Genomic DNA, 22,285 nt, shown 5'->3' on the forward strand with positions numbered 1-22,285 from the left:
GCGCGGGGTAGGGGTCAGACTTGCTAATACGTGATCACACTTGCGGGACAGTTTGGCCCCTTCCCTGGGGTGTGGCTGAAGCAAGGAGCCCCAGCTGGGCTTGCTGTCAGATCCTGTCCCTGCACCAGGCTCTGCTGGGTTGTAAAGGGTTTGCAGTGACAGGGTCCCAGCACTCACATGACCTGCCAAGGTGGTTCAAGCTCTGAGTCAGACTCGGGCCGGCAGAGCAGGCACTGTCACCTACCTGAGACCCTTGTCCAAAACGGTTCCCTCAGTTGCCTGAAATGCCCACCAGGAATGAAATTCCACTGGGTAAAGGCATCGTGCTGCTGGTCCCTTTAGAACAAGCCCTTTTCAAACCGAGTGTGGTGATCACAGAAGAGAGAGTGCGTGAGTACGTCAGGTCGGCGTGTCAGGAACAGGTGATATTGTAAATTAATGATAACGAGCAGCCTCTCAGCAGAAGGCGGAGCCCTGCGGAATGAGGCGGAGAAGAAGCCAGATCTTCAGTCGAGGGTGGCCAGGTCTCAGCAGGCTGGGCCGACGGGGTAACTCAGCGGACAGGAGAACGAGGCGGAGGGTGAGAGAAAGAATCTGGTTGGTGGGTGGAAGTTTGCCAGAGACAATCCTCTCTCACTTCTAGGTTCACTGAGGCTGGTCCTGCTCCCAGATGGCGCAAGTGTGATGGGTTCACTTGTAAACATGAAACCAAAGGAATAGAGTCTTTCTTATTGCCCGACAGAGACTAACTTGGGCTACAAAATTCCTAGACTTCCAGGTGTATATTATTTTTTGATTTGAGAGACAAGAAGAAGAAGGAGGAGGAGGAAGCGGAGGAGGGGGAGGAGGAAGAGGGGGCGGGGGAGGAAGGGGAGGGGGAGAAGAAGGAGGAGGAGGAGGAGGAGAGAGAAACATTGATTTGTTTTTCTACTTATTTATGCATTCATTGGTTGATTCTTGTATGTGTCCTGACTGAGGGCTGAACCCACAACCTTGGTGTATCTGGACAATGCTCCAATCTACTGAATTACCTGGGCAGGACCCAGACATTAATATGAATAATAATATTTAGGCTCAGAATAGCTTAATGACTTAGTTCAAGCAGAACTCAGTGGAGTTAGACATTCATATGAAACTTTAAGGCGATTCTTCACATCTAGGAGGAAAGGATTGTAGCTGAGGTCTCCTGGCCATCCACTCAGGAGGATTCTTTTCTTTTACCATCACCTGGGCACTGCCAGCCCCAGGCATCCTGGAGTCGCACCTGCGGGCCACAGGGGTGAGCTCTGTGGTCACAGTGACCTGAGCATGGCGGATACCTGGTCCAGGTCAAGCTCTTCTGATTCTCTCTCTGGAGGTTGGGAATTAGGGTTTTGTGGCTGATTTGGTAACATGTAAACCAAGGAGTGCCCTGGCCAGGTGGCTCAGTTGATTGGAGCATTGTCCCATACACCAGAAGGTAGTGGGTTCAATTCTTTGTCAAGGCACATACCTTGGTTTCGGGTTGATCCCCAGTCTGGGTGCATATGGGAGGCAACAAATGATGTTTCTCTCTCTTTCCCCCCTTCCCCTCTCTCTAAAATCAATGCAAACATAAGCTCGGGTGAGGATTAAAGAAAAAGGGAGTTATCATCAGCCACATTCTGCAGATCATATGGACTAAGACATTTGTGTGCAGGGACAAAACAATGAGGCTGATACCCAGAGAGCAGAGAGGTGGTGGGGAGGGAGAGGGAGGGGGAGGCAGGAAGGGGAGAAGGAGGGAGGGGAAGTGGGGGGAAGAGAAGGAGAAACCAGGTTCAGGCATAGTCTCGGTTCCTGTTTTCTCCCGACCTGAGTTCTGAGCAGACACTCCTGTGCAGCAGCCTGGTATTTAGCTTATGACAGTTTCCAAGGGTTCTATTACTTGAAAACAAGGAGTTTCTGATCGTTATAATGGTGGAGTCAGGCTGCAGCAGGAAGTAGATTTTAAAGGACTCTTCTTCATAGCACTTTGGGTCAGAAACCGTGTTTTCTTCACACAGGCCACTATTTCCAAGCCGGTGTGTCCCGGCCGCACCGTGAGTCCCTCGTCTTACACGCAGGGCGATGACGGACGCCCTTCCTTCCAGCTGTTCCAGACTTGTTTCTGCCCAAACAGCCTTTTCTGATTATTAAACAAAACAAACAAAATAAATCCCACAGCCATTTGGAAGCCGATTTCTGCCTGTGCCAACGTGAGGCAGCCAACGGGATGCAGGGCTGCACATCCCCCGACTGATTTTTCATGTTTCAGAGAGAATGGGAGGGAGGGAGGGAGAGAGAGAGAAACATCGATGTTGAGAGAACACATGGATTGGTTGCCTCCTGCACAGCCATGGTTGGGGCCGGGGAAACCTGCAACCCAGACACGTGCCCTTGACTGAAATCGACCCGAGACCTTCAGTCTGAGGGCCGATGCTAAGCGCTGAGCCAAACCAGCCAGGGCATGGGCTGTACATCCTTATGAGGTCAAGGAGGACGTGGAAAGAGCGGGGTTTGCATACTGGAGGCAAAAATGGCCCCTTCCACAGCAAACGACCGCGAGACGGGCAAGAATGAAAACCGGCAATAGGCTCAGAAACCCTAAGTGAGCTGCCAAACCCAACGTGGGCAGTGGTGGCGCTGTCCCTCCTGTACAGGTGTCACAGCAGGCGCGCGGGGGCACCCTGCCCCAGGGCCTGGCGGGGGGGTGGGCAGTCAGAAGGAGCACACTGCATGTGACTCATGTCCACAGGTCCCCAGGGAACAGGATGCTACAGGGGACCTGACAGGGTGCGGTGGGCAATCACTGAACTTTTCTCTGGGCAGGGCCACTTTGAGAGTCAGCACAAGGGAAGCTGGGGCAGGGGAGGAAACCGGGGCCTGGGTCTGCCTCTGCCCCAGGCTCCCCGCGTGCAAGACACCAAGCAGCACTGCACAGCAGACCCTCTGGCCAAATGGGGACGAGAGCTGGCCGACACACCTTGGTGCGGTCTCCATCTCTCTGGCACAGTCCTGGGACCCTGGCAATGGCCTACTGCTGGGAAGGACTTGGCACAACTAACACAGGTGCCACAAGCCACGGACGAGGCCAGCTGTGGGGCTGGGAGTGAGGAGGTGGGTAAGATCAATTCACGGCCAGAGTACACAGCTGGCCACAGCTGCCCTGTCACTGCTGTGGGAGGAGGGACAGTAGTCCAGCAGGGGCTCCGGGGCCTGCGGGCCTGCAGACTTCTAGCACTCAGCCACCAGGTGTACTACTAGGGTAGAAGACCATCAGAAAGTGAGCTATTCCATGTATAGGACAGTGTGTCCTTAAGTCACCTGGATGGACAGAGATGCAGACATGGTATGAGGTAAGCAATGGAGTGGTGTTTCTGTTTATCCAACAGTTTTCATTTTAGGGGGAAGCCTGTTAATCTCATCATTTCTTCAACAACTTCCTTTTAGTGCCGAGGATGTACAAGTAACCCCAGAGAATTTAGGATTTAAAATAGCAACGACTGCATCTACATACAGTGTGGAAAAGTACACACTTACTGCATGAAATTACAGCGCCACTTGAATTTGCTTCCAAAGCTTTGGTTTCCAGAGCCGAATGGTGGCTTTTCCTAGACACACTTTGTGAGGACAGTAGATAGGCCCCCCGGAGCAGGGACGGGGACTTTCCAAAAGCCTGGAGTGGGAGTTCCCACGCTGTACCTGTCGTGTTGGGGGTTTCTGTTCATCGCTCTTACTGAGGTCCCGGGGAGAGCTTGTTAGCTGGGGGAATAGTCTGATCGGCTGGCAGACTTGAACCCCTGGCAGAGTACGGACAGGGCCTAGCGGGCATACTGGCTGATAAGCGTGACAATGTGATTATTCGTTCCTTTCACTGAACACTTACTTTATTTATGCCACGCACAGAATACCCTCAAATTAACAACCCAAATTACACATTAAGGAAGTTTCAGAATAAAGCCTATTAGAAGTCAACATAAATAAAAAGTTTGTGTTTTATGTCTTAACTTCACACCAATCCTAAGCAGCTGGCGAGGGCCTTCAATAAGAGCTTCTGTCTTCAGTTTTGTTCGGTGGCTTGTCACTAAAATCCCTGGTTTTAGGAGACAATGGGGGCTGAATGAGGGTGGGAGGGGCTAGGAGTGACAGAGGGAACCATGCCCTCCAGCCCCAGCTACTCATGTTCCTGGGGACAGTGGCGCGCGTACCGCTGAAAGCCACCGTCTGCCCACAGGGCACTCGGGCCGCCGTGCCTCAGGGACGCCTGTTGAAGACGCAGACCAGAGCCGCTCCTGTCTGGTTCACTCTCTGCTCTTCCGTCTCAGTCGCTGGGAGTAAGAGGAAGTCGCTGAACAGATACTGACTTTGGAAGCGAACACTTAAAAAGCTGTTGGTGTTTTTCCGTGATCAACAATGAATATAGATGGTGTTGGCAACGGGACTATTTAAAAAAATAAGATTCAATGATCTTTTTGTTTTAAATGTCATTTCCCATTCATAGCTCTAAGACCAAAACACTGAAATCAGTGTTGAAAGTATCAATCAATTATATATGCTCATGTTTTTCACGCAAGCTAAGGCAGTGTGTGTGTGTGTGTGTGTGAGAGAGAGAGAGAGAGAGAGAGAGAAAGAAAAGGAGAGAGAGAGAGAGAGAGAGAGAGAGACTATCCTGCAAACACGTACCATGGAGGGCATACCTCCAATTGTCCTTTAAAGCCAGAAGAACTGGAAATTTTGAGGGGAAGGGAGAGACCCACCCTCCAGTCCACAAGGACCCACCCTCCCATCCATGGCAATGTACCTACAAGATGCAGAGGGTCAGGATTTCTGCCCAAAGTCAGAAAAACACCTTCTTAAGGCAAAAACACTAATGAGGGCCAAGATAGAAAACAGGAAAGAAAAAAAACAAACAAACTCCACACACAGGCCTTTTATGCCCCAAATTAGACCTGTCCCCATTGGGTGGTAAGAGAAATGTCAAGCGTGCTAGAACGCAATTCTTCATCCTCACGCTAAATATGGAGGCTGCAATGCTCCCTCCTTCAGCTCAATTATAGCAGCAAATGCCCGAGCTGCTGGCTTCTAAAAACAGAAGCAAGCGGACCAAACTAAGCAAATGTCTATTTAATAGACGTGTGTGTTCTTACGAAGGCTCAGAAAGCAGCAGAAGAAAACAGGTTTCCCTGGCCAGCTCTGACAAAGGGCTATCCTGGTTCCCACAGCCCCTTGGGCTACTGGCCCGGCAGGAAAGAAGAACCAATTTTTAAAAAGAAGGCAAGTCACAATTCGCTGCTCCTGCCTCTTCTTTTCATCCTGGATCTCCATGCTCTCCGGCTCCCAAATTGCCAGCCCATTGGCCAGGACAAAGCCTCGTCCTCCACCCCGTCTCTCGCCCTGATGGGATCTCAGGCCAGGCAATCTGGTACCAGCCTCTCCTCCCAGCCCTGCTTGGGAAACACACTGGGGCAAAGGGAATAAGCCACACTTTTCTGGTGGCAGGCTATTCCCACCAGCGCTCATCTGGAATGAAGACAGCAGTACTTCCAGTTTATACGCACAAGTGGGGAAATCCACTTCGACTCCCATCAGCTGTGCATATGTTCCTGTTTGGGTTGGTGAGCCGGATCAAGGGTGGGACCCGAGGGGGCTCGGGGAGGCGAGCACAGACAAAGCACAGACAAAGGCGACTGGACGGTATCGCCTGTCATTATTTGCGCTCACAGCTGTCTACACACAGACCACAGGATCGGCATCCCCGAAAACAAAAGACAAAGCCCAGAACGGGCAACGGTCTGCCGTTTCCCTCGCCGGAGACAGTGGTGCTCTGCCGGCGACCCTGCGTGGAAAAGTACTGCCCAGGGACATCAGAAGGTCTCTAAATGCCACAGATTGGGCGAGCTCTGTTTTTCTGTCACTGGACATGGGAATCGGAAGTGGAAATGGGTCCAATTCTCCAGAACAAGGTTACTATACATATAGGTGTTTATAGGCATCGGCCCCAGGCAAATGGCTTGCTGGGGTCTCCGGTGTGATCAGATCCAAAGCAAGCGGCTAAGCGTGGAACGCAAGGGAAGCTGCCGTCACACTGCAGTCAGAGACCAGACGGGAACCATACACGGCACTTGTTCCCTGCCCCTCGGAACAGAAGAACGCAGAGGTTTGCTTACCTTGAAGTTGTGCGTCTTCTCATAGTTGCAGTGGTTGTCGTTGTGCGTGAGGGCGGCCCTCCTGACCAGGGAAGAGATCTGTGGACAGGCAAAGAGTTTGAGAGGGGGCCAGAGAAAGCCGCCTTTGACGCCCACCTTCACCCCCAAGGCCACGGCCAGCAGCTCCTGGCGCTTCCTGCCCTGCTTCGGGTTCCGAAGCGCAGCACACTTCCTCTCGTTCTCCAGCCGCGGTTCCTCGGAGAACATAGTGTCCGGACCCCAGATCTTTTCAGTGTCCCCTGCGGAGCCTGGGAAGCCGGGGCTGTCAGGTTTGGGGAACCGCAGCGAACGTTAGGCAGCAGATTTGAGGCAGCTGCGTCCGTCCTGTCTGCAGAGGCCTGGGGCATGTGACCTGGAAGGGCCGGTTTGAGTGATGGAGGGGCTCTGCCTCTGAATAAGGACGGGCCTGTTTTGTGCTATTTCTTAAGGCCGGCGTGTGCCTGGAACAATAGCACACATTCATGTGCACAGCAACCCCCAGATGCTCAGCCAGTCAGCCACTGAACACTCAATGGGGGAGGCAGGGGCCGGCAGCTCGATTCCTCCTGCCACAGCACATTGCCAAGGAGAGACCTCTCCTGCTTCCTAGCACATTTCACACACACACACACGCATGCGCACACACACACACGCACGCACACATGCACACACACACACAGCTGGCTCTGATGTTCAAAGCCTGAGGCTGCATCCAATTATTTTGGGGCTCCGAAAACCATCCTGGGCTGAACGTTAAACCTTTAAGCCCTGACGATTGTTTAATCTTATAGGGCTCAAGCTTGAGTCTCTTTTTAAAAAAATCTGCCCCAGCGCTTGAAAGTTCAATTTCTATTTGTATGCACGCACTAAATTAGAACAGTCTGTGCACCAAGTGGGGTATGGGTGCGGGGCGTAGCGTTTCAGCTCTGAGTTTTACAGCCAACATTTCAAAACAAGAGGTAGGATGTCTGCTCCAGGGTCACCCCGTCTCCCTTCTCCCCACCAGCTACAGACAGCCCCCTACAACCCACACAGACAACATTGTTTAACCAAAACCAAGACATCACAGTTGCTTTTCTTTGAAACGAAACATCTCCGATGTTCATTCTGTGAGTGCACAAGCCCACAGCCTTCCTTGCTTTTCAGAAGGCATCATCTGTTTGATGATCTCTCTTGGGACCACAGTTTTTTGGTCCCAGATCTTTCCATTAGTAGAAATGAGGAAGTCATTACATTTTGGGAGAACTTCTGGTCTGTTGGCAAAGTGTAATGCAGCTAATACCAGACTGTAAAATCAATGCCTCTGCAACTAGAAAGCAAGAAGAACATAGAAGACTGGACCATCGCATGGGTAGATGGCCCATGACTTTCATCCCATCCTCTACTGCAACGTGGCTCCATGTTCCAGCCCCTCCAAGCAGCTTTGTGGAGAGTAACTAACGACCCATCATTTCCTTTGTTGGTCTTTGTTCCTGGCAGCTTGGTTCAGAAGTGTCTTGTCTCATTCTATCCTGTTACCTTCAATGATAGCAGCCCATTTTATACTGAGCTATGGAGCACAGTGACTGGTTCTGTGCCAGGCAATGTTTAGAATGTATTACATGACTTACTCATTGAATTTCAGCTCACATGCGTGAGGAACCAGTCTTTTATTCCCATCCTTCAGATAAAGATATTGAGGCACCCAGAGGCGAAGCAGTTTGCCCAAGGACACGTACCTGGTTTAAGTGGCTGAGCCCGAACTAGAACCCAGAACATGTGTGTCGAGCACCCAAGCTCTTGAACACCAAGCCCTGGTGCCTTAATAAGCCAGGCGTACCACACCCACCATCCTGTCCTGCCAAGTTCTTTAGCTGAGGCATTGGCCAAGTCCTCCCTCCCTTGCCATGCGTGCCCACAGTAACTCGGACCTTCCATACCCCTCCATACATCTCCATACACCTGCACGGCGGCCTTCCTAGTCCAGTCGCCACTCCTCATGCTCAGAAAATGTCAGGGATTCTCCAGGACTTCTCCATGCCTGGGCTGCCCCAGTCCACCCAGCCCATCGATTTCCCTACACTTCACTCCACAAATCCTACACACTCTTCTCTGACATGCTCAACTTCTCGCCTCAGTGGCTTGCTCTATCCTGTAGCATATCCCAGCGTCATTTAAGCATGTCTACATTTCCATCAACATTCACGTCCTAACTCAAGTGCCCCCCTCTCCAAAAAGACTTCTGCCAACTCCCCAATGGAGGCAAACTCTAACTTCTAAAGTCCCAAAGCATTTTCCCACGTTTTTCTCATTGTGTTTACTGCTTTCTATCTTATCTTAGAGTGATCTACAACAGATCTGGTACCCCTGAAATACTAAGAATTCACTGCGACACGCTCTATGTCTAATTCACCTTTGTTTCCCCTACAAGAGTGTCTAACAAAATTCCTTGCCGTAGTAGGCACTGAGTAAATATAAGTTGCCAGAAGGCACCTGTGCTATACAGGAAGCCAGAGTTGTGAAGGAAGGTGTGCAGAGGTGTATGGGGTGGGATCCCCTGGCCCATCCTATGGTCACCCACCATCATGCTTTAGCTTCCAAAAAACCTGAACCTCCAGAGGTTTGCCCCCTTGATGGGGTCCACCGGACTCCTTAGCCCTCTTTCCCGTTGCCCAGTCCCACAGGACACCTGCCGCTCACAGTGACTGAGCAAAGGCATGGCATACCTCGGAAAGCCTTCTAATCCTTTGCCTTAAGGCCAAAGGACAGGAGGAATAGGGTCTCTTCTCAAAACTTCACTGCTAACAAATCAAGAGACCTTTTGATATTGACCCCTCTGCATGGGAACAGATTCTGTGATCTGAAATAGGCTAATTATATGAATAAATGGTTTTAGAATCTGATAAAGTCACTCTCTCAAAGGCAAGTGGGCCGATGGGCCTCCTTTTCCTTTTGGTATATGAGTGGTTAAATACACGGAGATCTACTGCTTTCTCTTGCCTCAGTGCCTAGACTTATAACAAGTAATTTTTATTTGTGTTGGCGACAGTGGTTTCTTGTTCAGATATTTCCTTAATAGAATTTACCCAAACACAAGACAGATTCAGACTTGTGAAGGAGCTATATACTGTTCACTGAAGATGCCCCTTTACGGGGAACCAGAGTGTGGGCATTGAGTGGGCGTCACTGTGAGGCGTGTAGATGACCCCAGATTACCCTCTTATTAAAGGAGAAACTGTTACAAAGGTCTCTTGGTGAAAACTCCCCTCTTTGCTAACTCCATCACACAGGGCTCTTCTTCAGCCAACCTTCCGAAGGACAGAGCCCTGGTCTCTTCTGCGTCCCCCACAATGACTAAGGCATGTTCTTATTCATGTGGACATTTAGTGCTTCTGCTGACAGTCATTTTTCCAACAAGAGTTTCTATCTGACCTACTTTTATCTATGTGTTCACTAGAGGAAGCACATGTCCCTACCTGCTCTGTTTAAATCAGGAATTCTCAGTGTTGGAACTATTGGCATTTGGGGCCAGATAACTTTTTGCTGTGGGAGGCTGTGCACTGCAGAGTGTTTAGAGGTCTCCCTCGCCTCCGCTCACTAGATGCCACTAGAGCCCCCCCCGACTGTGATAGTCAAAACTCTCCCCGGCATGGCCGAATCTCTCCTCTGAGGCAAAATTGCCCCCAGGGGAGAATACCTGGGTTAGATGGGTGCCACACATATTTACTTCCTATATACCAGGTATTGTACGAAGCACTTTGAATATATTGACTCATTGAAGATTTGTAATCCTAGGAGGTGGGTACTGTTACAGTTACCCCCACTTTACAGATGAAGAAGTGGGAACTGAGTGTTCAAGTGACTTGCCCACGGTTGCACAGCTAGTGTGTGGCAGAGCTGAGATTAGAACCCAGGCAAAACTAACTAGGTGCAAGCTTTATCCCCCTTGAGAACAAGTTTATTTTTTCTTGTGATAAAATACACGCAACATTCACCATGTTAACCATTTTAAAGTGTACACTTCAGCAATTTAGTGGCATTAGGTACATTCACAAAGCTCTGCTCTCATTACCACTATCTAGTTCCAGAACATTCTCATCACCCAAAATGAAATCCAATACCCATTCAGCTGTCACTCACCGCTCCCTTTTCCTTCTAGCCCCTGGCAACCACTCATCTGCTTTCTATCTCTGGATTGGCCTATTCTGAATATGTCATAATGAATGGAGTCATACAACATATGGCCTTTGTGTCTGGCTTCTTTTTCTTAGCATGTTTGCAAGATTCATCCATGCTGTAGTGTGTGTCAGTTCATCATTGCTTTTTATTGCTGAATGATAACCCATTGTATGGATAGAATACATTTCATTCAGCCCTTCATCAGTTGATGGACATTTGGGTTGTTTTCATCATCTGGCTATTGCAAGTAGTGCTGCTAAGAATATTCTTGGACAAGTTTTTGTTTGAACAACTGTTTTCAGTTCTTTGGGGTGTACACTAACTATATGCTTTTAACTACTCTCTAAACTGTCCCTCATCCAAATAATGTTTGCATTAAAAAACATTTAGGGGTTAGATGCCAGAATTATTCTCCCCACTGTCAACCTGTGAACAACTCCCAGGGCTGGGTCCCCTGGTCTGGCTTTGAGGAGGAGATTTTGTTCTCCCTGACCTCTTCCAAAGCAGGTACTACTTAAGACACGTTTGGAAGGAAGTGGGGCTATAAATAAATGGTGAAATAAACTCACCACTTCATTTTTTTAAATTTATAAATAAGGCTTGGGATTCTATTTTCTATGGCTTCTCACTATTCTTCTTCATCTGATTTAGATCCTGAATCCAAGAAGGGCACAGGCACCCAGAAGGCAGTGCAAGGTTGTCAGCTGAAGACAAGGAGGCAAAACTGGACGGTGGGCAGGAAGGCTCGGGGAAGCGAAGCCCAGGGGGGTGAGTACATACATGCAAAGTGCCCAGGAACAGCAGTGGGACTGCTGACATCAGTCACCTAGCAACATAAGCCAAGAGGGGACCTCAGAGCTTCATCTATCCAATGGCCCCTTCTCCGCCTGGCTCAGGCGAGCCCAACTCTGGGGATCGTGACATTCTGCCTTACTTACACCAGTTTCCAGAAAAGGGGATTGACCACCAATCTGCAATTCATCTGCAGACTTCAAGTAAGTTCCACTTCTGTGTTTTAAGAAGGAATCATTGAAAATGTCATCATCAGTCCCTAGAAGGTATCTCCCCACTACTTCTCCCCTGTCCTTGTGCTCCGGGGGCCCCTCTCACTTTTCTGCCTTTTGAGTCCGAGGTCCCCGCAGGTGCTGACAGCCCAAGCAATTACCCTGCGACAAACACTGCCCAGCACCACGGGCCCTGGCCTCCCCGTGACAGGGAGTGACTGACCGTCCGGGCTGCCGGTGATGGCGAGGGGTCCCAAGGAGAGCCCTCTAAAACACTGCTGGCACTCAATGGGAGGGGCATCTGTCTGGGAAGAGAAGTTGGGGTGTAGCAGATGTCTCATGTGCACTAACCCAACGATCCTATTTCTAGAATTTTCTTTCTTTCTTTTTTTTTTTAATCCTCACCCGAGGATATTTTTCCATTTTTTGTACAGATAGAGTGGGAGGGAGAGAGAGGAAGGGAGAGAGAGAGAGAAACATCGACGTGAAGGGACACATCGAATGGCTGCCACCCGCACGACCAACCAGGGCCGGGGACAAACTGCAACCGAGGTACGTGCCCTTAGCGGGAACCGAACCCGGGTCTCTCCAGACCGCAGGCTGATGCTCTAACCACTGAGCGAAACCAGCCAGGGCCAGATTCTTAACATTATAGGTGCCCTTTGAACTCATCTAACCCCACCTGCTCTTTGTACAGGTGAAGAAACTGAGGGTCAGAGAATTCAACGGTGTGCACTCCTGCCCCTAAACCCCCATCCTAGGGCTACTATACGTCTAGGTCTAGGACTAAATCCAGACTCCGGGCTCCCTTGCCTGCAACCCCCTGCAGCTAGTGTTCTCACACCTGGGCCATCTCAGGAGCCCAGAAGGTTGTTAAAGCGGATGCTGGGCCCCAGCCCCAGGCTCTCTGGCTCCGTCGGTGTGAGATCGGACCCAAGCATCTAGATGCCTGACAAGTTCTAGGTGACACTGGTGTTGCTGGTCCAGGGATCGCACTTGGAGGACCCCTGTTCCGTGCTTTCCATTGAACCTGTGGGTCTCACCCTGACCCTTAGAATTACCCGGGGAAAAAGGCAAAAACAAACACCTTGCTCAAGCACCATCCGCCTCAGACCAGTTAAATTCAAATTTCTGGGGACGGGCCCTGGACGACAAACACCCTTCGTGGATTCTGACGCGCTCCTCACACCAAAAGCCCTGCCACTGACCCAAGGGCTTCAGTTCTGGGCGATTGTTCGAGAGGAAGGACTGTGAACGTGGTCAGTGCTATTGAACACCCGCAACCCCAAAGAAACCAACATCCTCTCAAACACAAAATGTGATCGTGCTTCTATTTATGCCCGCCCCACCCCACTTCCCGTCACGCACTGCAAACCTCCCAGGTCTTAACCGAAAGACAAAATCCATACCATGGCCTACAGGAGCCCGTGTGGCCCAGCTTCTGCCACCTTTCCAGCGTCACCTCCCATCCCGTTCTTCCTGTCACCTTGAGAACCTCTAACGATAACCTGGCGGTATGGTTGTCACGTTATTGTCTATGACATCAGGCATTGTGTGTCATAAGGAAGAGTCTGGTGTCATACCTTGAACCTGGCACAAAGCAGGCACTTCCTAAATTTTTCTGGATGGGTGAATGAATGAATGTCCATAGCTATAAAATACCCTGAGGTCAAAGAACCACCATAGAGCTTATCACCATCACTAGCTCTTATCTCGCCGATTTACTCTTGTGAGTCTCTGATATAAAATCCAGGGGCCATGCCCTGAGGGGCTTCCTTTTGACCAGGTGATCACATTTCTGGTATCACAAGAGGGGGGCCCTGGAAACAGGGAGCCGCTGCTCCAGGGCCAGGCCTTTAGGGACACGGCCAGGTTTGGGGCTGGAGTAGTAGTAGCAGGAGTGTTGTGTTTGTGGAGCACACCAGTGATCTACGTCTACTCTAGGAGGGGGCACGACAGGTGTCATTCTCGTCTTACAGACTAGGAAACTGGGTTCTAACAGGCAAGTCCTGGGGGACAGTCCTCTCCTGACTCTTTCTGTGGAAACCCTGTTGGAGAGGTGGTTGTGGCCACCAACAGCCCGCTGACACAAGGACTCAGCTCTTTTTTCCTACGGGACTTTTTACAAACTTTTAAAATGGGGCCCTTCCCCCAGTTCTTGTATAACTGTATGTCCAGTGACCAGCCTGAGGCGAACACTAGCTTGACACTCAAGAAAGCTCCGCAGCACGAAAAATAGACATACCCTCTGTATTGCAGCCTCTCTGTTTCCCTTGCCTTCCATCAAAGTGACTTCTAATTTTAAAAACAGTCAGCATGGTCCTGTGTTTTTCCTGGCCCCTCCCTGCACATCCCACACATACGTCTGAGGTGCTGGGCTTGGGCGATGATTCTGGGCTGCATGTAATTTCCCCAAAGCCACAAAACCAGAAATCCTGCCCAGAGACCCCAGTCCCCTGCTGCAGGCGTTCATTCGACTCGGAACCGTGGGGAGAACGGCCCTGCTGTGGCGTCCCAGATCTGGCTCTCCGTGCCTGCTGGCAAGTGAAAATAGCAAGTGAAATAAACCCAAGTTGCTGAATGATAATCAAAGGGGTAGGTTTCTTATCACAACAACGGAGTCAGTCTGTTTGATCCTCGGTACTTTGAACACTTCCTTATACTGCCAAACGAATCTGCCCCGATCCTCCCAGAAAGACCTCGTCAGCACCTGCCAGAGTCTGTGCGTGTGGTTTTCCATCCTAAAGAGGAGGAGGACAGCAGAGATGTGACCGATGCACACTCACTCCCCTGCCTGTTGAAAGGGGAGAGACCTGGGTGGGAGCCTGCCATCTTTCCCACCCAGGTGCTAATTAAAACTATATCCTGGCTTGATTTGTGTCCATCGAAGCATCAGGTATCAACGGCTGGCCTGGCTGACTCCTAAAACCCCTGGTGAGGACCTTCCAGCTTGCTGTGTTCTGGTACGAGGAAGAGCGACCTTAGTCTCTGATGGCACAACATGCCCAGCTGTCACTCCACTTTTTCTCTGGGGACAGATGGCCACTCTCAATCCAGAGACACAAAACGGCCCAGGTATTGGTCTGGCCTCTGCTATGATTCATGTCCCTTCATCCCCAACACTCAACGTTCATCCCAAACTGAAGGACTGGTGTGGTCCCTATAGTGGACCAAATGACCTCATTTAGAAGCAACTAATCTGATCCTTCTTGGGTTGGTTGCCGGCACGATGCTCTAACTGTGGTCCTTCCGCAGCCTTTCTCCAGCTGTTGTATTGAGACCACGTCAACAAGTCTGGCTAACTGCTGATGTTTCTCAGATTGCTTCTCAGATACTCCAAGTTCCCAGAAAAGACGCTGTAGGTTGCGTTAAGCACATTGCGACACACAGTCATTGCCTTTGTTGTTGTTGCTTTGTTTTTGTGTGCAGTTTTTGGAAGAGGAAAAAAAAGTACATCCTAGTGCAGTAATCCATGTCCTTAAATGAGAACTTTAAAACTCGTAGTCAAGTTTCTCAAATGCTGACTTTCAGAAAGTAGGCAGGCTTATTTTTGAGAGGGTAGACCATTTGTCAAGTCAAGCCTCTTAAAACTGCTTTGCGACACTTTCAGCGAATGTTTGTAAAATGAGGACCTGAGGAAACAATGCACATTTTCAGGGAGCCACAGCTGTGACCACGTGCCCAGCTGCCGTGGTCCATCTTGCCCTCTGTCCCTCTCTTCTCGGGTTCTGTCTTCACCTTCCTGTCTGTACCTTCCCTGGGCCTCCCCACCTCTGGCCAAAGAACTAGGTGCCCAATGTGCCTGACTTAAGAGTTTTATTACAAATGTCAACGATGGTCAATTTCTGGTTTAAGGCACCCAACTGTATCACAGAACCCACATGCATTTCTGTCTGATCCCCCGCCCCACCCCTGTCCCTCACTCAGGTGAGCCCGAGAACCCTGTGCCAGGGCTATGAAGTGCTGAATGACATTTTCTTGTCACAGCAGTATGGCGCTTTGAGAGCTGACCGCCATTCTACAGGTCCTTCGGTCAGCAGTTGGAATAAGGTACATCTTTATGGAAAGAAAATAATAAAAACCACCAGCTGTCTTCTGCCTGCAAACTGTCCCTGTGGCTGTGCCTGTTTCCGCTCCCCCCCCCACCCCGTTTTTTTCAAAGCTTAGAACCCGGGACCATTCTTTGAACACATGCTATTCTTTGTGAAGCCATGCCTCAGCACACATGCTCCCTAACACATACAACATACCATACATATTAAATCATACCAGCAACAAAATGGGAAAAAATAACCTGAACAGTTATTGTGCCAGGCACACTAACATGCCTCATTTATTCTGCAGGGCAGCCCTGCGGCATACACATCATTACTGCCCCCACTTCATATGTGAGGAGACCAAGGGACGCAGGACAGCTCCCACCACCCAAGCTCGCACGACCAACAAGCTGGATGTGAACACAGGACCGGCTGCTTCCAGAGGTCACACTCCCACACCCCATGTGATTCTGCCTCCACCTATTTGTCCCAGGTCGGGTGTCAGATCCTGAGAAAGGCCCTTGCATTCACCTGTTCTAATCTCTTTGGCACCAGCACCATCAAGAGCACTCTAAAGTTTATAAATAAATGAATGTGTCTGGTCGGGTCCAATCTCGCCATTTTACAAAGAACATAACAATGAGTTAGTTGCCCAGGTTCTTACAGCCAGTCAGGTGTAGAGCCAGGACAAAAACCAGATCTCTGGACTACAGGTCCAGGCGTTTCCACCATGCAACAATAGGTCTGGTCAATAACCATGGTTATGCTTGCCCAGGCGGCACAAGTTAAACAAGTGCCACACACACACACACACGCACACACACACCCATTAAAGACTATGTTTGACGTAGGCAGGAAATTGCTGGGCAGTACATATTGTTAAAATCGTCTCAGAAAGTAATTTGGCCATGTGTATCAAGAGTCGCAAAATAGTAATATCCTTTAAGACTCCGTAATTTGATTTCTAAGGATCTATCCTAAGGAAGTGGTCCTAAAAGCAAGGCATTCATAGCAGCATTATTTCTAACATTCGAAATGGAATATATTGTGCATGTCCTAGCATCAGGAAATAGCTGAATAAATATGACATTCATGCAACAATAAAAAATGATGTTTGTGATGTGTACTTCTGTAGTAATTACACGGTTATAATTCGCTACATGAAAAAGCAAGATGCACAGTTATAAATGTATCATGCTAGTCCTGGCCGGTTTGGCTCAGCTGTTGGAGCGTCGGCCTGCGGTACAGAGAGACCCGGGTTCGGTTCCCGCTAAGGGCATGTACCTCGGTTGCAGTTTGTCCCCGGCCCTGGTTGGTCGTGCGGGTGGCAGCCACTCGATGTGTCCCTTCACATCGATGTTGCTCTCTCTCTCTCTCTTCCTCTCTCTCCCTCCCACTCTATCTGAACAAAAAATGTCCTCGGGTGAGGATTAAAAAAAATAAAATAAAAAAATAATAAATGTATCATGCTAACAAACATATTTAAACATCCCAATGCAAAGGGGATCACTGTAAAAATAGACAAATGCCTATATTTTCTTTATCTTCCAAAATTCTGTTGATTAAATTACCTTTATAATTGGAATGGGAAAGAAAAAAGCATAATTTTGCCACAGAGAAAACATGTTTTCTTCCTGGTTTGGATCAGTTTTGTTTTGTACCAGGAAGTTTTTACCTTAGAGGAAAAATTAGGTAAGTTTTAAATCTAACTAGAAACTGAACAAATCTGAAGTAATACAGTCTTCTGTGGTCTGGATCTCACAGTTATACTATATTTAAAGAAACTCTCAGATATATAAAATAAGTGATTAAGTAACATCATTGGAAATAAAAACTCTGAATCTAGCAGGTATGAAGAAAGGATTCACTTTCTGCAGGGCCTAAAACATGACATTTTATGGCCTGCACTGTTATAAATTAAAGTCTTTCCAAAATGCAAAAAAGAACACTCACTATTCCATGTAAAAACATGATTTAGGCTAAATCTCTAAAGAGATTTCGACCTTGAGCCAAAAGAAAGAAAAGCTTTAAAATAAAAATATTGTTTTGATAAAATATATTACTGTTTGTAAGAGTCAGGAGATAAAAGAATAATAAAGGATATAGATTTTTCTCTAGCCCTGGCCGGTTTGGCTCAGCGGTTAGAGCATCGGCCTGTGGTCCAGAGAGACTGGGTTTTGGTTCCCGCTAAGGGCATGTACCTGGGTTGCAGTTTGTCCCCGGCCCTGGTTGGGTCATGTGGGTGGCAGCTACTCGATGTGTCCCTTTCACGTCAATGTTTCTCTCTCTCTCTCTCTCTCTCTCTCTCTCTCTCTCTCTCTCTCTCTCTCTCTCTCTCTCCCTCACTCCTGCTCTGTCTGAACAAAAAATGGAAAAATGTCCTCGGGTGAGGATTTAAAAAAAAAAAAAGATTTTTCTCTAAATAAATTTATTCAAACCCAGAAAATTACATCTTAACATATATATAATCTAGCTATGAGAATTGAGATTTTGTGGCATTTCAATGATGATTGGGGTTAGAGGAACTTCCATTTAAATAACTAAAAAAAAATTTAGTTTAATGTTTTTAAACTTTAATTAAAAAGGAAACACAGCTTCCTTTTTGTAGTGTGATCAGTAACTTCAGGTTTCCGCCATCTCCTGCACACGGTGCAGCTACAAGTCACGGCCTCGTGTTCTTTCAGTGGAAAATGCCGTGTGATTATCAAACCCCTTGGTCACAGAAATGGCAATTAAACTCTAAAAACGGTGTGAGGTTTTTGTTTGCTAAGAATTCCTTGTTAAGAGTAAAGACTCTGGAGCTTAGTTGTCTAGATTCAAATCCCTGCTCCAACCCATCCCAGCAGAGTGACCTTCTGACAACTCCCTTAACCTCTTCATGTCTCATTTCCCCCAGTGTGAAACGTGCATAGAAATGGTTGGTACCTTAGATAATTAAATGTTTGATTTAAGTTGTAAGTTGTAAATTGCTCAGATCCATGCCTGCATCATTTTATATGTGTGTATGCATATATAAGGTAATGAATAAATTCCCTTTAATGATTAGGCAGGTGATGCTTTCAAAGCAAGTCTTAATCTTAGGAAAGTAGTTTCACTGAGACTACCTTTACTTTATGTGATCTGGAAGGACATCTCTTTCCTGATCTGTCACAATGAAAAAACATACAGTCATTTAGACTTGATCAGAGAGTTGAGTGAGCTGCACGTACTGTGGCCACAAATGGCAGGTTCAGAGGCACAGGGCAGAGCAAGTGTGAGCTCACATGGAAGACGTGTAAATGCTGCAGAAGCGGGCTTCTCTCCTGAAATGTTCTGATGGCATCAGGAGGGGAAAAGACAAGAGGGGTGTATTGTATAAAATATCACTAACAGAATGAAGGAAGAAATGGGGGCTTAGAGAGGTCGTGGGGTGAAAATATGGCTGGTAGCTCTGGGCCTTCGCTCCAGCACTGCACCCAGGAAAGAGCATTCCAGACTCGTGGGCAGCCTGTGAACACCTGGGTGGGCTCAAAATCTTCACCCCGACCTTCCTCACCTGGCACACAGGACTGGGTGTGGGCAGGAGACGGCGCTCCTTGCTCCCGAGAGGCAGCAGACGTTTTTGGAGACTGTGGAGCAGATGAAAGTCCCTAAAAACAAACCAGCAGCTACTTCCAGGAGTCACCGGGCCACCTTTGGTGTATCACAAGTAACCATTTTCAAAGGTGGCTGCACCACATCCAGCTGCGGTGGTCCAGATGCACACCCAGCTCCCGATGTTTCCTAGGCTGCGCAGGGCAGCACAGCCTCTGTTCCGCTGACCCACTCCTGTGCCACCACCCGCGCAGGTGGCACACCACTGCTCCTGAAAATATCGGGTAGCCCCAGTTGTTCTAGGACAAGTGTGGCAAATTCTCTAGGCCATTCCCGTTCTTGGAAATACCATTTACAATACTGTTCAGAAGTATCAGCACTCTCCAGATGTTACTGTAACTGTGGAGGGCTAACTATTAGAACTAGTGTTTGGAAAAACTAGCACTTGACCCTTAGGATTGTTCTGAGATTTAAAAGAAAATCCATGTCGTTTGTGGTGCAGAAAACACAAGGGCCTCATGGAGGTTAACTATGATTATTATTAACGACTTCTCTTTAGATAAGCTTAGCGAATGGTCCTGCTGTCTCTTGAGTGATGCACACAGAAGTCTGGTACTGGCTGTGCCCACTGGCCCTGGGGGACACTGTGCGCAGTGCGGATGGTCGTGCTGTGTTCTTTCTCTGCCACGTGGTGAGTCATTCAGGGCCCGTAGAACAGGCAACATGAGCTAAGTAAGCCCAGGATGACCGTCCACAGTTGGTGGCCTAATGTGCACTTTGGGACCTGGGTTCCAGGCTGGCAGGGCAGGAAGCATGGCCTCAGGGCACTCACCCCCAGGGGTGCACACCAGCAGAATGTGGACACAACACACTGGTTCTTGTGGGTCCCTCCGAGTTGCTGTGATGTCTCACTGGACAGAGCCCAGCGTGTCATCTGAATCCAGCATTCCACATCGTGACCTCTCAGCTCCTTGGTGCCACTTAGTCTGAAGTCCCAAGATCTCTGGGCCCTGACACAGGTCCTGGCATCCACCCACCTTGTTTTCCCAAATCCCTGATGGATAAAAAGCAGTTTCTTAGCCCCAAATGACATGTCTTAAAGAGTAAGCCCCGGGTCCTGTTGGAAGACTGCTGCACTCTGGCCAAAGCCCCCTAAACAGCTGCTGAGATCCTTCGGAGAAGAACTGCACTCGTGGGGTGGCTGGGCGCGGAGAGGATGTCACTGCTCTGGGCTTGCTGGCCTGGCTGTGGTGGTGCTGCACGTGGTGGTAGGTTTCATGCATAATGCCTTTGAGTTTCAGTTTCTCTGCACAAACACAACACACGTGAAACAACAGGTGTGTTTACCATTATGAGAGAAACACTGTTCCAAGTACAGTATCAAAATAGATTAAATGAGTGGGAATTCATAGACACAAATGTGTGGTAGTGTATATAAAAAACAACGTATTTCTATGCTATAGGACAATAAAAATATATAATTACAATTTATTATATGTATACATCAGACACTACTCCAGACACTTTATATCTTTCTCATCCATCGATCCATCCATCGATCCATCCATCGATCCATCCATCCATCCATCCATCCATCCACCAATCCATCCATCTATCCATCCATCCATCCATCCATCCATCCATCCATCCATCCACCAATCCATCCATCCATCATCCACCAATCCATCCATCCATCCATCTATCCATCCACCCACCCACCTACCCATTCACCTATCTAGCAAGCTGGTCAGTCAGCTCATCATAGGTCCAACTATTCACCCTTTGATCCATTATTCTTCCATCCTCCTATCAATTCATTCCTCCACCCATATATCCATCCATCCATCCATCCATCCATCCATCCATCCATCCACCCACCCACCCACCCACCCACCCAACCAACCAACCAACCAACAAATTCATCAAAGAAGCAACATTAAACAAACACCTCCTAAGTATTAGCCACTGTGCTAGGCTCTGGGCATCTAAAGTCAAATAAGATTCAGTCCTTGTTCTCACTTAAGGCGGTTCACAGACTAGACTATGTTTCTATGTAGGAAGGGCCATATGAGCAGGGCTTTGCTGATCATTCCTGCTCCATTTCACACCTGAAGGTCTCTCATACCTATTTCACAGACTTCACTAATCTCCACACTTGGCATTGTACTGAGAATACAAAACATTTATTGCCTGAAAATAAAGAAATCATTCTGCTCAGCAAAACATAAATGTTGAGTTTATATATCTACATGCATAAGACCCCCATAATCCGGGGCCTCCCCAGCAAACCGGGACCTCCTCAGAATATACGCCGTTTCCTCCAACATCATTCTTGTTTTTTCTGCCTTGCTAACTCCTATTCACCCTTCAGCCTCTCCTGGGCCTCCCACTACTTTCTGCAGGAAGCTGTCCTCTGTGTCTATCTTAGCGCCAACCATTCTTTATGGAATTGTGTTCTGTTTGGCTCTCCTTGGCCCAAGTTCTACGTGGCTGAATCTGTCTTGGTCATAACAGTGTCCCTATCTTTAGCACACCGCCTGTCTGTGTAGCATTCAGTAAATATTTCTGAGTGATTAAATAAATGAGTGAGTAAACTGAGGGCAGATTCTTGGAAAATATATACTTAATAGGCTGCTTAAAACATATGGTTGGCCTTGTGGTGTATTACTTTGGCCAGGCATGGAGAGGGAGGAGTGTGGTTTTAGTTACCCTACATGGGCATGAGAATGCTTTGTTCTTCAGCACAAAGCAGAGTAAGTCATTACCGTAAAATGAAACGACAACGTGGGACGAGATCAATTACTGTTTCTGGTGAGCAGCTATCCGTGCAACCTCTCATCTTGCAGAGGAGGAAACTGAGGCCCACAGGTAGAGAGTAGTTTGTCCCAGGCCCCTGAGCAAGTTGGACGCAAAGCAACAAGGGGGGAGCTTCTGGAAGGCCGATCCACGGTTCCTTCCGCTTCATCCACCTGCCATCAGCGGCCATTTGCTTCCCTCCATTGTCAGGGAATGACCCTGTTCAAAGAAGCCACACCTGGAAAGGTGACGGGATCTAAGAATGACCAGTGCTCTAACCAAAAGTCCTGAAGCCAAGGTGGTGTTAAATACATCATCATTAACTGAAAAAAACATCACATCCTGACATTTGGAGCTACAGGACATCTCCCCTGAGCCTCAGATTATTATCCTAAGACCTGAAAATATGAGAGAGAGAATGGAAGAGCATCTGACAAATGACATTTTTGAGACATTCTCCCAGCGCGGTTCACCAGATGTTTCATTGCACCCTGAGGCGATCGAGGCCTCTGGCTGAGCCATGCAGGGGTCA

General features: G+C 48.5%; 1 protein-coding gene across 3 annotated transcripts in view; it reads right to left on the reverse strand.

Annotated features, from left to right (window-relative positions):
- Positions 1–22,285, reverse strand: part of CHN2 (chimerin 2) — a 247,693-nt gene that overhangs the window by 23,863 nt on the left and 201,545 nt on the right. For 2 of the 3 annotated variants that reach the window (XM_036246651.1, XM_036246652.1), the window contains exon 7: positions 6,168–6,245. In XM_036246651.1, coding sequence (XP_036102544.1) covers positions 6,168–6,245 — 78 coding nt within the window. Of the gene's footprint in view, positions 1–6,167; positions 6,414–22,285 lie in introns of those variants that run through there. The other variant, XM_036246653.1, reaches the window with a different exon arrangement.

The sequence above is a fragment of the Molossus molossus genome, unplaced genomic scaffold, assembly GCF_014108415.1.
Source record: "Molossus molossus isolate mMolMol1 unplaced genomic scaffold, mMolMol1.p scaffold_m16_p_7, whole genome shotgun sequence".
Classification (NCBI taxonomy): domain Eukaryota; kingdom Metazoa; phylum Chordata; class Mammalia; order Chiroptera; family Molossidae; genus Molossus; species Molossus molossus.